The sequence below is a fragment of the Hoplias malabaricus genome, chromosome 2 (genome assembly GCF_029633855.1).
Source record: "Hoplias malabaricus isolate fHopMal1 chromosome 2, fHopMal1.hap1, whole genome shotgun sequence".
In the NCBI taxonomy this organism is placed as follows: Eukaryota; Metazoa; Chordata; class Actinopteri; order Characiformes; family Erythrinidae; genus Hoplias; species Hoplias malabaricus.
The window spans coordinates 14,503,696-14,525,473 of NC_089801.1; the positions used below are offsets into that span (position 1 = coordinate 14,503,696).

Consider the following 21,778-nt stretch of genomic DNA (forward strand, 5'->3'; position numbering starts at 1 on the left):
CATCATTAGTGGAAGGCACATATGCACACACATGCTGATGAGCCAAAACATTAAGACCACCCTTAGGTGACACAATAATTTGTATTACCTAATAGCATTAACACAGGTCAAGGTTTGGGATATATTTGAGAAGGTATCAAACAACTGGTTTTCATAGTAGAGTGTGCTGGATGCGGGAGAAATGCTCAAGAGTAAACACCAGAACAAATCTGGGACAAAAGACAAAACAAGTCAAGATGGTTGTTTGGTGCTCCCAGTAAAATGAAAATTGGCAACTAAAACTAAATAACAATACAAGACACGAATGGACCACCCCCCCACCCCCCAAACCCACAATATTGATTGAGCTGACAATCAAGCGATAAATACAATATATTCTGCAGATAAACAAATCATTTTCCATTTAATTGGTGCCAACCAATTTTCCATGAATGGCTGGATAAGTTTGTGGTATCTGAGGAAGTGATGGACCAAGATGCATTACAGGAAGAAGACAAGCCAGTGAAGGGACGGCGATGCTCTGGACAAAAATCCACTGCAAAATCATGGGTCCTGTACAAGAATCTGAGACGTACTAGCTACCCAAGCACCATATAAGGAACAAAGTATTAATGTTTTGGCTCACACAAAGTGAAATACAATCTACTATACGAGAAACCAATACAAACACAGCAGCAAAAAAAATATTTGTCTTATTGAAGCAAACTACACACGTGTTCATGCTCGTCAATATAGTGTCATTATAAGAAGACTGTATCTGATTTGCTGTCAGGCTCATTAATTAGCTCACGCTCCAGTGCCTTCTTAATTGATTCTGACAGTTTGTTAGTCTGTGCTCCTGTCAAGACTGACATTTCTGATCGCTCCATATGGCAACCAACACACACACATGTGCATACATACAAAGATCGCACAATAGTATTTAGAAATGGCTGATTGGTCATTTGACTGACTGGCTCTCTGACAGTTCAGTTTCAAAGATTAGATATCTGCCTCTTTAATATGCATGCAGGTGCACTGTTTATGTGTATGTGTCTATGTGGGAGAGTGAGACACCGCATGAAATCTATTACAGTCTCCATTTGGCTCTAATACCTCACCAGCCTCAAACATACACAACCACCTCCTCATTTGGCAAAGCTTTAATATACATGAGGTGCTTCTTGATCAGAAAAAGCACTGTGCAGCTTTGTTCATTGGTTTATTTGTTAGGGGCTGTCTACAATTCAACAGATTTGGTTGCTCAGCTTGTATCTGCAAGATACTTTCAGTGACCTTCAAAAGACCTTTACCAGGAATGCTCAGATTGTTCAGTGAATCTCTCTAAATCCTTTGTATAATTCAATGGTGTGAGTTGTTAGGGTTATCTAGAGTTACTTATGATGTTTTCCACTGGATGTGATCGGCTCAACTCGGCTCGATGTGATTTCACATGGTCCTATTTTCACTAGCACAGCTTCCACACGAAATGGATTCAGTGATGTCAAAACCCTGTCTCTAAAGAGAACTGCAGGCATTAAAAAACATTACAATGGCAGCATGCTGTTTACTTGATGTGTATTCGCATGTGGTTTTTGTTTTTTGGACTGAACATGGCTCTGTGACCCACTTCTCACAGATCAGTAGAGTTTTCCTTGTTTCATGTCCGGCATTCCCTTGAGTTTTTGTCATCCACCGACCCAAGAAGCGCTTGAACATCTTCAAAACACCACGGGGTAATGTTACGAGCTGATGTTGTGAGTCACATGAAACAAATGGGATTGCTGCTGTAATGTAAAAGAGTTTTTACAAGTGGCTAGTTTGTGCTGGAGCACTGCATTTCGTGATAAATGACAGGTCTCTCTGGCCAATCAGGGCTATGCAAGGTTTACAAGTCACTTACTTGGCTCGCATAATACCAGGCGCAAGCAGGAACCAAAAAAGTACATCGTGATTTTATTGATTTTATACATTTATACATTGATTTTATGTATCTCTTTAATTAGCCTGCTTTAATTAGCTTTGTTTCTACCTGTTGTCTTGCTTTGATTTTCTTATGTACGGTGACCTTGAGAGTCTTGAAAGGCGCCAAAAATAAAATGTATTATTATTGTTATTATTATTATTATTATTATTATCGTTCCAAGGACCAGGTACCAGATTTGGCCAATGGAAAAGCAAAACAGCAAGCCAAGTTGAGTATAGTAGGTTCCATGCACTAGAAAAGTGCCTTTAGTCTCTGGCTTAAACTGTGCCCCTTTAGTAAGTTATGGTTTTGATTTGGAATTTGCTTGTAACTAGATTTCCTTTTCTGAGACGTCATTTACTACAGGTTTTATTTTAAATTTGTGTTAATGATTTTTACAGGGTTTATTTATAAATATAAATTGACACGTCTTGTTGATTTTGTACGTACGTATTATGGCACATATTTTCAACAGAGGAGGTAGTTCTACAAATACTAATGATGAATTTGACCTACCAACAAAACTATTACATTCGTGTGGTCGGTGTTAAAATCATGGCACATTTTGTAGTTCATGTTTTTTATTTTATTTTTGTTCATATTTAATAAAAGTGTACTAAAATTAGTGCACATACATGCCACTTGTCACAGTGGGGTGTTTGTGTGTTTGGGGTGTTTGCCTTTTCACCATTTGACCAAAGTTTGCATATGCGTTATTTATTACTTCAAATTCTATTTCATGTTTAAGAAAGCTGATCTGTATGATACCATGTTACTACAAAATGTAATCCAATTAAAGTTGGGACACTCCCTAAAAAAGAGCAAGACGAACAGAAATCTGTAGTGTGTTGTTTTACTTGAAGATTTCTTTAACAGACAAATGATCAAAAAATAAAAAAGATTTTCAGTGTTTTCAAATGCAAACATATCTATTTGTTAAATATAAACGACTTTAGACATAAAAGGCAACATTCGTGATTGTAATCAAAATACACTTTTCATAAAATTCATAAGATGTTTCCTCACCATCTGCTAGCTTTCCAGTCCGTTTGTGTGTTAAAACTAGTCTGATGTGTTTACGAAGCTCTAGTGTCTGTAAATGAGTGAAAAGACAAACTGGCTCGGTCCGGTATGCTAGTCTCTCTTCTCTCTCTCTCACTCTCTCTCTCTTACACTCTGCTCAAAGGCATCTGGAGTATTTTTATACAGTGGAGAGAACTCCAAAAAAAAAGCATAAACTGAAAGGAGAATATTGCTTGTGATGGCTCCATAGGTGGGTAAAACAGACTTATCTTTGCTGTTTCGAATCACTTAAGGTGGAAATGGCTCCAAACTCTGGAGACGGCTAACAGTCTGTGGTCGCTGTTGTCTGATTCAACTCTGCATGATGCGCCAGACAGATCTGGACTGCAGGCAGGTGAAATGATAAAAAGGCCCATGGTGAAAGACTTCAATTCTTTGCAATTTCACACAGAGAAACACTAGACTTGGACTGACTGACAATTGTCTCATGAAGTTTGCATAACCTTGTCAGTCTTTTATTTTGTATCTGCCCCAACTTTTGGGACACTACCTGCTGCGCGAATATGCCACCCAAATAATGACATAAAATAGCAAAATTTCAACTGGCGCCCCATCCAGGGTTTGTTCCTGCCTTGGATGAATCATCCTGCCTAATGATTCCGGGTAGGCTCCAAACCCAATGCGACCCTGAACTGGATAAGTGGTTACAGACAATGAATGAATGAATGATGTTTGTTGGTGAAAACATTAAAAAAATAAAAATCAGTTTAAAAAAATCTAACAATGTAACAAATTACCACTTTTAGTTTTAATTGGTTTTTTTTTTAAAGTGTCTCAACTTTTCTAGAGTTTTTATTGCCATTTTCACCATTTTCATGAACTCTGGAAAAAATTTAGGAGAATCAAGTCCGGATATTTTCCAGAGTTGTCCAGAGCTGCAAATGTTTAATGTAGATCAGCCATGGGACAGCACCTGTGAAGTATGGCATGATGTTTTGGAAGATTACCTGTTCTATTCACACATGCGCTCACTCTGACATTACCTGCATTTTATGCTAGGAGGCTAGCAGCATAAATCAATCAATCAATATATAAAGCAATCAACAATATCTGCAGCAACTTCTGGAGTGAAGAGGGTACCTTAGTGTTTGGTTGCTATGGCTTTGTTTGCCAGCACATGCCCCAGATTACTGTTTGTGTTTGGTTTTTCTCTCCCACTGAGTTTGAAGCGTGCCCAGATTTCAATACTAGCTCATCTGTGGTACAACAACACAAGCCTCGGGCTCTGCGGCCAGCCAAAAGACTCTCAAAGGAAACACATGCTCTCCCTCCCACTTTCTTTCTTTCTGCATTGCTTCACAAGATTTAGCCCACAGAAGTTGAAAATATCCCCTTTGCAATTTAATTAATGAACCTTTACAGTTCCAAAATAATTATATATATATATATATATATATATATATATATATATATATATATATATATATATATATATGTGTGTGTGTGTGTGTGTGTGTACTGTATATAAAGACATAGTGTACAACACATGTACACGAGCTGACACTAGTGGATATGCATAATGCACTACATTGTTTGGTTTAAAACAAGTATGAGATAAGGTTTGAAATCATTCACTACCCTCCTGTATTCATTTCCATAATACTGCACTGTATTTATTTTGATAAATGACTGAGGGAATGAATAGGGAGACATTTCGGACACAGCAATTGTGTTATCAGTTAAATAAGTTCTGCAAATTTACAACTGGAAGGTTGTTCAAAATTTGAACATGCAAATAAGTAGGGATGCACCAATCCAATATTAGGATCGGATATTGTTCCCAATATTAACAAAATGAGCTGGATTGGGTATTGGATAAATAGGCCGATCCATAAAACACATATTTTGAATTGCACAAAAAGTCTTTGTCTAACGTCACTGCTGGATCAGAGCACTCTGGCGTTTGTCTGGCGACTGCCGCTTCTGCCCATGTCTTACTCGTGTTTTGTGTGTTGTTCAGTTGTTGTGTTTAATTAATGGCTGTCTGTCTGTGTGAGGACCTGGTTTCTCCATTGCTGACTGGGGATTAGTTGTTTGCTTTCTCTGATGCTAACAGCTGGCCTGCTGACCAGAGGAGCCCATGTCCATCACTATTCTTCGGCAACTTCCTGCCTGTCTTTGTCGTTTCTCTTGGCTAGGACTGTAGAGTGGAGAAATCTGCTATCATTGTCTGTGCAGTTCATGTTCTGCTCACATTGTTGTTGGCTGTGGCTGTTGTTGACTGAAGGAGTTTGTCACTTTTGGCCGCTGCTTTGCAGATAGTGGTTTGTTAACACTGGAGCTAGCTGCTGCCGATTCGGCCGAGGAGCGCGTCCAGGTGCTGATGCTCGGCTGTGGGATTGTTTTCTGCCACTGCTCCTGGTGATGGCCAGGGGAGCACATACTGCAGCTATGGACCTAAAGACTCTGCAGCTGTTACTACCCGATGGTCCATTTATATCTACCACCGTGGTCAAACTGCAACTATTAACAATGACCGTCAATCATGGGACACATTTAAACCGGTGGCTCTATTCACTATTCACTTTCATTTTATTTTATTCTTTTGTTTTGTTTTGTACTCTTTGCATTGCTATGTCTTTTGATGTTCTTTGTGCTGTGTATTATTATTGTAAGCACTTTGGGTTTTTGAAAAGCACTATATAAATTAAATGTATTATTATTATTATTATTATTATTATTATTATTATTATTATTATATTATAAATTGTTTGCATGCTTGCAATGTTTGGTTACTCATTGTATTTGACCAAGGTCTTTGTTTATGCTCAGGTTCAGTTGCTACATTTTATTTCGGTTGCCTGTTTACACTAAATATTTAAAAATAAAATTGATTATCCAATTCAATACACCCTGAAGGGGGCGCCAGTCCTTCACAGAGTGAGACACACACACACACACACACACTCTCGTACCTACAGACACTATTTTTGTGTCGCCAGTTCAACCACCAATGTGTGTTTTTGGACCGTGAGAGAAAACCAGAGCACCCAGACAACACACTAAACCTCTCGCAGACCGTCACCTGGAGCGAGACTTGAACCCACAACCTACAGGTTCCTGGAGCTGTATGACTTCAACACTACCTGCTGTGCCACCATGCTGCCCAAAAAATGCAAGCTGTAAATTCACTGTACTAATTTAACTCTTAACACCATTGCTTTGTCCAAACTGTATTCCTATTCCCTTTTCCCTATACTTCTCACTATACAGTGCACTATTATAGGGAACTGGATTAAGGAGGGTAGTGAATAATTTCAAACCTTATCTCACGTATGTTTTTTACGAAACAACGCAGTGCATTGTTGGATATCCACTATCCACTAGTGTCAGCTAATGGACATGGGTTGTACATTATGTTTTAGGACACTTCAAAACAAAATAGCAGATCCCCAAAATAGTGTACTATATAGTGAATAGGGCACTGTTTTGGATACAGTGCATTAGAAATCTGATCTTAACCATGCTTTGTCAAAACCATCAACTAAAAGCTTGAAAATTCCTGAAACAAGAACATAAAAGGTCCAAGAGCTTTTTTTTCCAAAACCTATTTTTACTTATGTTTTAATAAATATAAAGTGCCATTGATGTTTGCTAAAAAAGGTTGCATTTACATCTCACATTAAAAATGTGTTGCATGCACTTATGTATGTAGCATTTTGGATAAACACAGGTTTTTTTTTTTTTTTTTTTTTACTCAAAAGCCACATGCAAAACTCAGTCAAAAATTACACCATAAACTTTGTTTTAATCTTTGTGTGTGTATATATACACTACATTATGAAAATCTGTCATTCCATTTGGTTCATATGAAAATAAAATCATAACGTGTCTGAACAAATCTACCAGTTCCGCACAAATCTCCGTGAGGCACCGTTGCCAAGAGATGGACAGATGCAGTCAGAGCGTATCAAGTTTCTCCACCTAAAACCAATAACAATGAATGAATGACTGAATTAATGTATAAATAATATTTGTTAAAAAACGTTATGAATCTAAAATAATGAAATAACACCTATAGGTTTGGAATTTCTAAAAACAGAAACTTTGATTCTCCATTTGTTTACTTCTGGAGGATTGGCTGTGTTTAAATGTAGGACTAATTACTAGAAATTGAAAGACTAGCCATAAACATTGTCCGTTTTTTCCACCATATATTTTTGTGCACACTAAAAAAAAAATTTGAAGTCATTATGTATACGACTGATTAGACTTAAGATTCTACTGATATGCAAGTTGTCATTCTACCTTAAATAATCCTTTTTTTTAAATAATCGTTTTATTTTAATTTAAATTGTACAATTTTAATAACAACAGCAATATGTAGTGTATAGTTTTCATGTCTTAAAAAAATAATATGGCACTTGGTGGACTTGATCTTGAAGCTGTAAGACATCCTCTATTAAATTAGAACTCATTAGAACCCCCCTCCCTCCGCTTGCCCTTAATCGGAATCAGAATACGAGTGTGAATCTGGAATCAGAAATTGAAGTAAAATTGGCTGATTTTCCTGTGTTACCTGTTAGCTGGTGCCACTACTGCTTACATACTTTAGTGCATCTAATGAATTATTAAAGCCTGGATGATTTAACAGCTGGTTCAGAAGAGCAGCAATGCACTGGACAGTGGACAGAGTGCTTAAATGTGGCCTTCCAGCCTCAGCAGTGATTCGTCTGACTATAAAAAATATAACCAGGGCCTATAACCTTGAAGAGTACGCTGCATCAGATGAGAAGAGACAGAGAGCAAGAAGGAGAGAAATCTGTACTTACTGCATGAGAGAGAGAGAGAGAGAGAGAGAGAGAGAGAGAGAGAGAGAGAGAGAGAGAGAGAGAGAGAGAGAGAGAGATGAAAGGCTGAATTGCTTTGTCCTATCCTGCATTGCCCACAGGACTCTAAATCCTAATGGTACAGAGCTCAAAACACACGCAATCACTCACACACACACACACACACACACACACACACACACACACACACACACACACACACACACACACACACACACACACACACACACACACACCCCTTGCAGATTATTACAGTCTGAGTAATGTAAATTATGGCTGCAGCAAGTTTGCGGTAATCACCTTAAATATATGAGCACAATATGAGAGCGCTGAAGTTGTACCGTGTATGAACAATGGCCAGAGAGATTTAAAGCAGAGGTGGGCAACAGGATGATTGATATACACACACACACCTAAGCATGACTTAAAATAAAACAATGGGGATCATCTGCACATGAGCCCAATGTAAACACACTCAATGTCAATGGTTGGTTACAGTGGTACTAATCACCCCCCAGCACTGGGCTGAGGATCAGTGGCACTGCGTTCTCTGGAGTGACAAAGCACCATCCAATATTTCTGAGATGGGTATGAGTCGGATTTGATTTAAGATGGCACCTCACTAATGTTCTCTTGGCTGAATGCCTGCAAATCCTCATCGAAATCTCTTGTGAAACCTCTGCAGTAGAGGCTGCTGCAGTGAAGTGGGAACAAACTCCTTATCAATACCCTTTGTTTTAGAAGAAATATCTGATCCATCATCAATTTTGGTCCGATCAATTCAATTAATCCAAGAGTTCTGCTTAATAGAATATAAACTCATACTGGTGATCGTTTCATTATATAGCAGTATTTCAAAAAGAGCAAGGAAATAGACTTAAGAACAACTAATCACCACATAGACATACAGAAGGAGAGGGGATTGTTTCTTGTGTGTGTTTGTGTGTATGTGTGTGTGTGTGTTTGTGAGCAGACCGTATGACAGCCATGGGGTTGCTCTCTCAGGCAGAATGTGCCAGAAGCAGAAGCATCTTACTTTCCCCATATCATTCATTCTTTATGACACACACGCTTCTTTTCTCCAAAAGTCCCTGATACACACACACGGCAACAAATAATTTATAATGGAGATTAGATCACTTTATCACAGTTGACCAGTATAGAGCTAGCATAAAGCTATCATGGTGCCAATTATTTTATAATTATATTATATTATGATAATTTAATATTTACAGTCCCCAAATTTACAGATAAACAGAAACAATGTAATGATATTGCACTGTATTTTTCACAAGCATCATAACATGATGGTGTCAGATGCACTTGCTTATGTGGAGAACGTTTCATATTTACAAAGGTAAACTCTTAAACCGACATAAATACCAGAGAAAACAGAGACCAGAGAAAACAAACCCACTGGGCAACCCACCCAGAGAGATCGGAGTTAAGTCTCAAATGGTTTTGTGTCTGTCTTCTCTCTTGTCTGCTCTCTAAATATGTTATTAACAAAAACAAACCGTATATTTAATGTATATAATGTGTGTACAATTAACCATTGGAACTGATTAATGATATTTACATTTTTTTTTTCTAAAGTAAAAAATAAGCAACATACACGTTCTACTGCCCCACGCTGTATGTTTACCTAACGATAATTAACTTCAATAAAATCTGGTAGGTACCATAGGGAGATAAAAACAATAAATGATTATGTGGGACAGGGCTCCTGACGGTGCTGTTAGACTGGTGTGTCATCTTGGGTCAAAGGATTGGTAAGATGGCGGATCAAGTGCATCCGAGGTGGCGTGCATACTACATGCTTGCATGCTAGAAGTGTATACTAGTTTAGCAGTTAAGTAGTACATACTCACACTCCAAGGTTGCATGTAGTACTTAACTATGCCATTTCGGATGCAGCCTATATAAAAAGGCTTATATACACACATATATAAACTAGGTGACCCTGTGAGTTTTGATCACATGACTAGGAAAGCTTACAGGTGTGGGGGGTGTGGCTCGATGACATAGGGGACTTAGGACAAAGACAGGGCATGACACTAAAGCTAGGCCCTTGTCTATAGTTTTTTTTACAAGCAGAACATTCTGGGGGTGCCAGTCCTTCAAAGGGTGACACACACACGGACACTTTTGAGTCACCAATCTACCTACTAACATGTGATTTTGGACTGTGGGAGGAAACCCACACAGACATGGGGAGAACACACCAAACTTCTCACAGACCCAGAGCGGGACTTGAACCCACAACCTCCAGGTCCTTGGAGCTGTGTGACTGCGACACTAATTGCTGCGACACCATGTCACCCTACAAGCAGAATTGATTAGAATAATACATTTTTAATGTTACAAGCGGAAATTATAAAATATAATTATATTTTACCCAGCTTCCTAAGAAAGCAATATAAAAATGTGTATAAAATGCAGCAGCATGGATCCTGACAAAAGAAACACACCCTCAAGCCTTCACACTGATTTTGTAAAACCTACAGTGGTTAATTATTTGGGATGATTCAAAACCTAAGAATATTATAACAGTAATGAAAATGTAAAATGTGAATAATATAATAGGGTTTTTCATATGAAATTTATATTCTCTTTGACATCATACATTCTGAACTCATTCTGAAGGCCATGTAAATCCCACATCTAATGTTAAAGGAAGCAAAGTAAGGAAGCTACAGATGCCTAAAGGCTGGTGCCTCTTTTTAACGGTGGAGATGAACTTGTTACCTCTTTTATAATAATTTTTGTTCTACCGTTCTTGTTTTTGTATCTGTTTGTTTGAATACTCCTTTACTTTTATTTATTGAACTCTATTAATGTTACTGAAACATTAATACAGACTGAAAAAATGGTTATCTTGCCCAGCTACCTGTGTAGGAATTACTTACTTAAATAACATACAGTTAATCAACATACATTTTCATATTAATTGTAGATATCTTGTAATAATCTTGAATAATATTGAAATTTTATGGACTTCTTCCAAAGAATATTTTAAACAAAAATGTAACTAAAAGAATGAGAATTCTTAAAATTAATGTTGTGCATGTCTGTTTGTGTGTGTGTGTGTGAGTGAGTGAGAGAGTGTCGGCCTTTGCCTGCTGAAGTTGAATGTCCTTATGTTAGAGATATAAACACTGCAAGGTGCCAGGTATAGAGGAGGTGACACAGCCCGAGGGAGAGAGAGAGACAGATACAGGCTGCTATTGCACATCTTAGTGAAATATGATCAGGAATATATCAAGCTGTCAAAATTACTCAATTACACTCGATTACTCAATTAAAAAACTTGCTTGATTAAAATTTACCTCAGTGAACTGGCACTGATTAGCATGATGAATATTTTAAGCCCTCCAACTATTTTTTTCAGCAAATAAGCCTGACAAACTACTGAACTAACTATTACACAGCCATCTACACACATAAGACAGATTACCCTGTATTAATCACTGTCATATTATTGCTTTCAATAATTCAATTACATTTCTTTTACAGTGTGAACATAGAGGAACATAGAGAACATTACATGTATGAGCTTGAAAATGATTTAAAGTAAAGAAGACTTCTAATTTTTAATCACTCACATCTGGTGAGAGCAATAGTGACTGCACGCTCTGTATAAACTGCATATAAATGAGTTTATATATCACATTTCATACATACAGACCGTGGTTCCCATTTAACTTGAACTGAAGTCCCTCCTTTTCATTTTATACAATTTAGAAGGCCTTGTTAGAGTGGAGGCTCTTGAACTGAAACTTTCCATTTGGCTTTTGTTAGTTTACTACTCGCTGATTTACTCAGAGGCCCCCCATGAGCACTAGAGGTCTGGAAGTATAAAGTTAACCCAAACCTGCTTCCACAAAATAGTACGATAATAGTATTTATCCACTGGGCTATGCAGTAAGCAGAGCAATTCTTTGATCATGCATTTTTGTTTATGTTCACATTACTCCACAGACGCTCCAGCCACAAGCTGACAGAGACTTTGATAAGTTCAGTGCACTAATATGGCTTCACTGTCAGGATTCTGCCAGTGTCATTCTGATTGGCTGTCTGCACATCTGCATATACACATTTCCGCGTATTGTTTTGTACGGGCTCCGCTATTGGTCCAACCTGAAAGACTGCCTGCACATTTCGTGCCAAAAAACCAGACTTGTGATTGTTTCTTTGTGTGTCAATTAAATTTCTTTTCCTGTAGTAGTAGGCGGTTCTTGGCCACGTTAAGTAGCAAAAGGTACCAGACTCTCTGTAGGGAGTCTGGCAGTTCAAGACTATGTTCACATCCATTTTTTTACCCAGATCAGATATGACTGTCTTAAGGGTTTACATTTGTATATGTACCCAAATCTGACTTGGCAAAATGTCCACACAACCTGGAAAAAAATTCATTTGAGTCACTTCAGGCTGATAATGTGAACAAAGCCTTTGTTCATTTTTCCATTTCTAAGAGACCTATACCATATCACAGCAACCAAATTCAGTTCATGCCTTGGAAGCTCCTCTGTTTTGTATGTACTGTTTACATTATTATCACGTGACAAACACACAGCCTCAAAAAATAAATAAATAAATTGATTAATTAAATAATCATCATCATCATCATCATCATCATTTCATCACCAGTGGTTTTTTTTTACCAAAGTCCAGACTTCAACATCACTGAATATCTCAATAATTACTTGGAGCAACAGAAGGAGAACATGCCACAAAATGCTTATAAAAGAATACATTAAAATGGCCTCGTACCTATTATGTTTATAGGAGCGTCTAGAGACATGTGGCTTTAAAAACCCTAATAAAATGTCTTTTACAACCCTTAAATCAGCATGGACAATAAAGAAAATATTACCACTTCCATAGCACGCCTGCATTTAATCTCACTTAATTGCTGCTCGTGAAATAATGCGGTGTGATAATTTGACAGTAATTTGAGATTAAAATCTACAAGGTGAGAACTGTATTCTCATCTAAAGTTTTGAAGTTTAGGCTGTTAAAATCTCATAAGGGTCTCCTGAGGAAAATCAGACACATGGCTTCTGCCAGGCTCATGTCTTAACACACGAGGATCAAAACGTGAACACACACACGCATCACTTTAGATGTCTCTTACACGCACTTAATAAACACATTCATTTCACCCCTTGGGGAAGATTTCCTGGCTGGGGCATTCAAACTCTGGTGTTCATATTTTATGAACACACATACACACACACACACACACCATGCACTCAACCAAGACTAGTTGTGCCCGAGGTTCAGTTCATATATATATCTGTGTGTGTGTGTGGTGCTAGACATTGTCTATTGCCTTTGGCCACAATATTTCACATTCTGAATTCACTGCCCTTTTGCTTTTTTAAAAAAACTCTTTAGTTAGATATCTAATCAGACAATTAAGTATTTGTCAGAATTTACTAACTGTAAAATCTGCAATAGGTAATATTACGGTGTTTGTAGAGTCACTAAACCATTTACTTGGTGAGTCCAGGTTCCAGGCTGGGATTATAAAATGGCCAGCTGGTATGACAATATCGCTCAACTGCTAATGCAACTTACTACCCATATACTACCCTATAGTGTCATACTGGCCAGCCATTGTAAATCTCAGGTTGGAACCTGGTTCAAAGGTCCAGATTTGAGGAGATCTGACCCAGAGCATCACTATATTTCATGATCATATGACCATGTGATGCAATCATCTGTGTTCGCAGAAAATTCATCTCTCAAGAAAATCTGCTGTCCAATGGTAATAATTAAACTGAGGTAAAAAAAAAAAACATTTACTGTCCCATTGTCTGAGGTTTGCTAATCATGAAACAGGTTGACACAACCCGAATGCTGTCTACTAAGGAGGTATTCTGAGGGTAGTTTTTATAACTTATGTAAACCAGCTACACTGTGTTAATGTTATCAATCTCTCACCAGTTTTTTTTTTTTTTACCTTCATTAATTTACAACATATTTAAACAAATAAGAGGTATTTACATATAAAGTAGCCAGGGCAGCTTCTCAATGGTTGTATTGCACTGAAGAAGTACCAAATACTGTCATCAAATAACAATATTTAAACAAATAAATAATAACAACAATCATAAATAGCAACAATGTGCAACTCCCAGGAATAATACTATTGAAACTTTAGCTAGAAACCATTAACAGTAAGTGTTTGTTTTTGGTCCACGTCCTACCTTTTAAACCCAAAGTACCTGCAGACAACAGACACGGCTCCACCACATACAGGGCTTTTTAACACAAGGGCTGTGTTCTGGACACGGTTAGGCTTTTTAAACCGGTGTGGCCGGCATATTACAAATTCATATCATAACAAAAATGAAATCCAGTTTTTCTGTGTGAACCGGTGTATCGCCCAGCACTAGTCTGAATTGAATGCTTGTACAAAATCGTGCCTTCTTTTGCCCTAACATTTGGGGTATTTCAGTGTGAGAGTGTTTGGGCACCAGTGTTCTAGCAACTAGGGGTGGGCAATATGGTCCTAAAATAATATCATGATAGTTGAAGGTCTTTCTGCAATAATGATATTCTGGCAATATTGTAAACAATATATTTTATTCATTTTAAGAACATGTTAATAAAAATGTTACATTTTTTTTTGTAAAATGTAACCATTTCAAACATTCAGTATTTTGTAAACAGTAACTTACCAAGATTCTGACTTTGTATGTAACCAATAAATCTACCACAAAACTAAAGTGCAGAAAATGTTGTACAATAAATAATACTCAATACAAATTTTCTTCATTTGCACCTGGCTGCTTCTGCTCGAGGTGGTGAAACAGATTTATTGTTTATCCGTTGTATTCCCTGTTTTGTTGTTACAGGCCTCTTACGTATTTTATATATTATTGTGTTTTGTTGCAAATATATTATTTTGTAACCAGACCACTTCCAAAGGATTGAAATTGCTCCCCTTTATGGAACCATCTTTTCCACTGCACAGCCATTTTCCACCATGATGATCTTTCTTGTTTTACACTTTGTGGTGTGTGTGTGTGTGTGTGTGTGTGATGAATGTTATCTAAATTCATTAAAATCGTAAAACAATGTTAGGATTGTAATTTTTCCCAACTGTTGGCATTTGAACTGCTGAGGCTGAACGGCCGCAATGGCAGCAAATGTAGTCACAAAACCAAATGCAACATCGACAGTTTGGGAGCATTTCGGCTTTCAACCAAATGAAAAGGGAGAGCCAGGCAATTCAGACAAGGCTATGTGCAAAATCTGTGCCAGAAAAGTTGCTATAAAATAAAGAAATGTGAATTGGAGATCTCTTCTAGCTACCTATCATCCAACTATCAAAGTCTAACTGCCTCCACCAGCACAGACTCATGGAGCAGCCTCAAAAGGAACAGTTCAGGCTGGATCCAGGTGACAGTAAGGAGTGCAGCACTGGAATCAGGATGAATTAAGTAATTTGGGATGGTAATAATGTAGTGTTGAGCCCCGATAAAAACTGCACGGGAAATCCATTCACTGCGACTGCCTTAAAATGACATTATTACGTAAACAAGTCAGAATATTGCTATTATCACAATATGTTTTTTTTTTTAACCTTTTTAAACATTATATCAATATGTTACAGCCCACTGTCTCTAATGTGATTCAGTTACAAACCCAGACCCGCAAGAGAGCAAGGCATTTATGGTTAATGTCTTCTTTTTCAGACAGCCATAGAATCTTAGCTACACTAAGAGGCTATGACAGCAGAATTAAAACAGTACTTGATTAACAAACCTACACTTTCTTGGAACTGAACGTAAATGTATATACAACGTTTGTTTTATTTTGGGCACAAATTCTTTATTATTCTTTATAAGATTCATCAGCCTAGCCAGCACAAATTTCTATATTTGTCTCATAGTGTTTTTCTACTGCACGTCTCCTGTTCCAATTGACTCGACTCAATCATGCATTTTTGTTTTTCAATTAGGCAAATTTTGTATCTGGTACCTGGACCAGAGTATCTTTTAATACAGGTTTGCTTGTGGTTCAGAGTGAGCCGAGAACTTAATATGAGTACAATCATTGGAGAGAGCTATTTGGCCAGAGAGACTTCTTAATCACCATGAGGTGTAGACATCCAACACAAACTAGATGTTTGTAAAATCACCCAAGCTACAGTAGAGAATTGTTTATTGTTGTACTTACAACAGCAGCATGTAATTTCACCATAGACTTTTAAAGTGGTTCAAACGTTCCCTGGAATTGTGCCCAAGGAGAGACTCCAGCGAGAGCTGGACGGTGCAACAAGGAATGAAACACTACACTGATCAGTCTGAACTGCAGTGAGGATACATGACGAGTAAACAACACTTAATGTTACTGCTGCCGTTGCTGTGGTTTCCATAGCCTTGTGTTTTGCAATGTCATGGACTACATTTCTGGTTGGGGGTAGGTTTCCGGTGGAAATCCAGCCAGGTACCAAGCGAGTAGAGCCATGTAGAATAAGTACCATGCAGTGGAAAATGGAATTACTCTAACCACACATCTGCATACATACATTTATACACATAACCGCTCACGTTAAAGTACACAAGCAGACACACACAAACAAACAAACAATTTATATACCCACAGGGATATAAAAACAAGCCTTGTTTTCACACTTCAGTGCATAAATTTATGCTTGTAATCACATTCATAAAACTGCAGAAGCTGACAGTACTCATGCATAATTCTGGGTACGGGTGTTTTTAGTGGAAGAGTAGAAGAGTAGACAGAGTGGAGTAGGAAGAATGGAATGGGAGGGGCTTAGGAAAAGGATGGTCGGGGCTACAAAGGTGATTTCCTGCTCCCATAAAAGTGGCTATGCTCCAGTAATGTCAGGATGGGTTGCCTCAAGTCAAATTCTCAGAAATTCTGGGTTGTGAGATTAGGGTGTGAGTGACATGGCCTATTGGCAACATGGTAATCACACCACTTCACATTTCCCTTCCTTCTGCTCAACAGTGGTAAAATGTTAAAGTGTTAAAACGTAGCTGCTGATTAGAATTCTAGGCTAATAGGTGTTAATCTTGCCTACATTAATTCACCCAATTTTCCCTCATTAAACTAAGCGTCTTGTTAAGTCACATTTAGAGAGATACTAATCTACATAAATCCCATTCCGCTCACTGATTGCCCTTGAAGAGTCACGTGGAGTGACTTAACAAATCTATACTGCCCTTTAACCAGGGACAGTCATATATGTTGAAAGAGAGATGCGTGTGACCAAGCATAGGGTCACATCAGCAACATGTTGTTTAATATTTTGTTTTCCATAATTTCTTGGCTGCACAATATCTAAGAATTTGTTCTCTCATATTTTTAATGACGTAAATAGTGAAAGCTTGTTCAATGTTAAGTTTCTTCTCAATCATAAATTCATTAATTCTTTTTCTGCAATCATTCATCCTATTCAGGGTTTCCACATTTCTGGAGGCTACATAGAATCACTGGGCACAAGACAGGAACACATTCGTTCACACTTTTAGACACTTTTGCACAGTCAATTCACCTATTGTGGTTTTGAACCGTCAGAGAACCCAGAGTAGCCCTCACAGACACTGGGAAAATACACCAAACTCCTCACTGACCGTAACCCAAGGCTGGAATTGAACCCACAAACCCAGGGCTTTGGAGCTCTGTGACAGCAACACTACCTGTTGCAACACCAAGCCACTAATGTTGAGGACCTTAATAAGCTTCCCCTGCCATTAGTCAACACTACACCGGTGACTATACCAATGCACGGAACTGAACTGGACTAGGATGCTATAGAATATAAGCTATATGAACATAGGTGTGAACATACACTAATACAATATGTCAAATCAAGGGCACTAAATCATTTATACTCTCTTTTACATTTTTACATAAAATGATGTATCACTGACTAAAACGCCCTGCACAAATGCTTAATCCAGCTGGACAAAGTAGGGTTAAGTATATATCAATGACGACATTTACTTCCAGATCACGAAAATGCAATTCTCTCACTCTGAAACACTATTACAACACATCGCAAAAATGGAAGTGAGGTATGATACCTCGTAATTTTGTTGAAGGTTCTTTACAGAACTGATGAACGTGGATGATGTTGATTCAGCATATTAAAGACCATCACAAAGAGATAACATGAATATATATCTATATGAAGAGAGCTAATGCAATGCCATGAAAATGAAACATAAACGACTGGATTGACTTAACAAGAGTGCTACAAAACAATAAATTGTCATTAAATACATGAGTGGAAAACTGGAAAATATAGTTTTGCAGTCGCGCTATTTGGAAGAATGACACTGAGATCCTCAGTGGGGCTGCTGGCAAAACGTGGTTCAATAAAACATCCCCCCTGCTAGAGGAATGTGGATTGGCAGTTTTCACTGTTGCAGGTTTTGGACATTAGGATCTCCTATCATTTAACTGCTCATTCTCATTACTTGAATATAATAATTATTTAGAATTCATATCCCTAACAGAAACTGCTTCTAATTTTCTGACAAGACTAGACTAATTATTGACCATATCTGTTATGATTTGTTGGCATTTTGACATGACATTTTCATGATACAACATATGGAGTTTGATATTCTGACACAAATATATAGTGCACAAGTACTCCTAAGTTTAAAAACTGCAAACATCCTAACAAACATTTCATGTACTGTACTGCACTAAATTCAAGAAAAAAGGATCCCGTTATCTATTATTCCTTTCTTTTGCATGAAATATGAAATCAGTTAATGCTTTTAATGCTGATATCCAAGAGAAACATGTTGTTTGTAAAAATGGCAAAACACTTTTATACTACCCACCTTGAGAGAGAGAGAGAGAGAGAGAGAGAGAGAGAGAGAGAGAGAGAGAGAGAGAGAGAGAGACAGCAAGCTTTCTTGGTCTGTTTCCAGTAAGACAACGGCTTTGCATGAAAAGACTGTAGCAAGCTGTCTATGTGACAGTCTAAACTGCAGACCTTACATAAACATCATTACCACAAACACACACAAACAGTAGTGGAACTGGAAGCTCTCTGGTGCAACACATCTCATGGGGATCTGGGTTCAGTTTCACTAAACGTCATCTTATTGTGAAAAAAAAAACAAATGTATAAATCTATCATAATTTATAACATGACGAAGCTGTGTAAAAATATTACAATTATCTGATACATCTAAGCATTATACCACACAGCAATCTTCCAAAGTTCACACTCGAAAAGAATTGATAACGCCCACCTCTGTGGACAATTAAAAAGTGCCTGATATGGAGGGTCCAATAACAGTTCAAGTCCAAGCTCTAGGCTTCATCTGAGCTACAGATGCTTAATTTGGCCTGTCGAGTAGCCATCACTAAGCACACAAGCTTTTGGGTTCATAAGGTTTTGTGCTCTTAAAGAATGACAGCATTAGGTCTGTGTCTGTAATTAGCAAATGGACTTAATTTGTGGGCACTTACCCACCATTTACAAACCACATTACATTATCTGTAAGTACTAGCCTAACCCAAACCCTAAATAACCTAACCCTAAATATGTTTTTACCTTTAAATAAACGATTATTTTGGGGGATCAGCCAAGGAAATAAACTAATGTGAGTGAATATAAAGGTTATGGACACCATAGGTGATGTATACTAGACACACACACACTTCTCCTTCAGCTTATCTGACCTACACATATCAGGAAGACATAATGTGACGCTGATGTTCGGCTACACTGTGGCGTCTGCTAACGGTCGGTTAGACTGCGGGGGACAGACGGGCATTGAGGCTATACCTTATACAGGCTTCTTGCTCGAATTTTCCGTTCCACCTTAAAACGGTGCCTCAAAATTTAAGGTGGGCCAGTGTTATTCGATAACGAAGCCAATTTCAACGCTGTAGCTCGGTGATACGGGAGTAAACATAGACCCAGACACACACACACACACACACACACACACACACACAGAGAGAGAGAGAGAGAGAGAGAGAGAGAGAGAGAGAGAGGGATGGAGAGGGAGAGCGAGAAAGAGACTGAGGAGAAAAATAGAAGCTGCTGAGAAAAACAGAACTGATAACGATGCAAAAAAAAACAAAAAACATATTGTCCTCACGTCTCGAAATTTGTCCCACCGTCCTGTCAGCCATTTGTCGTCCAAAAAATTACCGCTGTCGTCTCCAGGGAGCGAAGCTGAACACACACACACCAACACCACCAGGAGCGAGGCGCGGAGCATCTGCAACAAAAAACAACACAGAGAAAAAACCTTCAGGCAAAACAAAGCCAGTATTTAACAACGAATGGAAATTTACACGCGACAGTTAAAAGCCGTTATAATTTGAAAATTTGAATCACCTTCGGAACGCAGCGCTGTCGCGTGAACCTCTCTTCTCTTCCCGCGCCGAGCGTGTGGATGGAGAGCTGCTTCGAGTCTTGTACTAACACTGCACCTCTCTCTCTCTCTCTCTCTCTCTCCCTCGCTCTCTCTCTCTCTCTCTCTCTCTCACTCTCGCTCTCTCTCTCTCTCTCACTCACTCGCTCTCTCTCTCTCTCACTCTCACTCTCGCTCACTCGCTCTCTCTCTCTCTCTCTCTCTCGCTCTCTCTATCTCTCTCACTCTCTCTCTCTCACTCGCTCTCTCTCTCTCACTCACTCGCTCTCTCTCTCTCTCGCCCTCGCTCTCTCTCTCTCACTCACTCGCTCTCTCTCTCTCTCACTCTCGCTCACTCGCTCTCTCTCTCTCTCTCTCTCTCGCTCTCTCTCTCTCTCTCTCTCTCTCTCTCGCTCTCTCTCTCACTCGCTCTCTCTCTCTCTCTCTCTCACTCTCTCTCTCTCTCTCTCGCTCTCTCTCTCTCTCACTCACTCGCTCGCTCTCTCTCTCACTCTCGCTCACTCGCTCTCTCTCTTTCTCTCTCTCTCTCTCGCTCTCTCTCTCTCTCACTCTCTCTCTCTCTCTCTCTCTCTCTCGCTCTCTCTCTCTCTCTCTCTCTCACTCGCTCTCTCTCTCTCACTCACTCGCTCTCTCTCTCGCCCTCGCTCTCTCTCTCTCACTCACTCGCTCTCTCTCTCTCACTCACTCGCTCTCTCTCTCTCTCTCTCTCTCACTCGCTCTCTCTCTCTCACTCACTCGCTCTCTCTCTCGCCCTCGCTCTCTCTCTCTCACTCTCGCCTAGTTCTCTCACCGTCTTCTCCAACGCCTTCTACTTTTTGTCTTAAGTAACTCTCTTTCAATTTCTACTATTTGTCTCGCTTTCTTTTAGCTGTACTAATCTCTCTCTCTCTCTCTCTCTCTCTCTCTCTCTCTCTCTCTCTAGAGCCTATGTCCTCGCCCGTCAGGTCAAAACGTTAGCGCCTATTACACAATCATTAATCAATCACCAAGTTTATTTAGGATTTGTTTGCCACAAACTTAAAACACGAAAATCACACTAGAGGGACGTTAAATTATAACAAAATTTAAAAAATAAATAAACAACAACAAAAACAATTATAAGTAAATATTGTGTCTCTTTTCGATTATAAGGTTGGTTTGTAACATTAATAGAGATAATGTAATTTATGCAGAGTATACATCCATTAATCAAAGCATCAAAACTGCAGCTGCTGTACCTGGCACTAAGATGTTACAACAGATAAGTCGCACGGTGCATATGAATTGGACTTGTTTTTCTACGTACATCCCACAAAAGCTTAAAATTGAAATTTGCAGAATATGGAGGTCATGATTTTTCAGACCCTTCTTATATTGCTTGGATGCTCCCATGACTAGTGCGGGTAGTGTACATTCACGTTGTTGCTTGCCCGTTTTAGTATGTGTGTGTGTGTGTGTGTTTGTGAGTGTGTGTGTGTGTGTGTGTGTGTGTGTTTGTGTGTTTGTGAGTTGACAATCTTGTAAAATAGTTATAGTTAATAAAAGCCGGGTATGCTTCAGAACCACAGAGACACTGAAATGGA

General features: G+C 38.6%; 1 protein-coding gene across 1 annotated transcript in view; it reads right to left on the reverse strand.

Annotated features, from left to right (window-relative positions):
- spock3 (SPARC (osteonectin), cwcv and kazal like domains proteoglycan 3) overlaps window positions 1–20,299 on the reverse strand; it is a 44,504-nt gene extending 24,205 nt beyond the window's left edge. Inside the window, exons 1-2 of the mRNA XM_066659422.1 lie at window positions 20,180–20,299; window positions 19,938–20,060 (exon numbers count right to left, since the gene is read on the reverse strand). Of these exons, the coding sequence (XP_066515519.1) occupies window positions 19,938–20,060 (123 nt within the window). The 5' untranslated portion in view covers window positions 20,180–20,299. The remainder of the gene's footprint in view (window positions 1–19,937; window positions 20,061–20,179) is intronic.
- Between the last annotated feature and the right edge of the window lie 1,479 nt (window positions 20,300–21,778).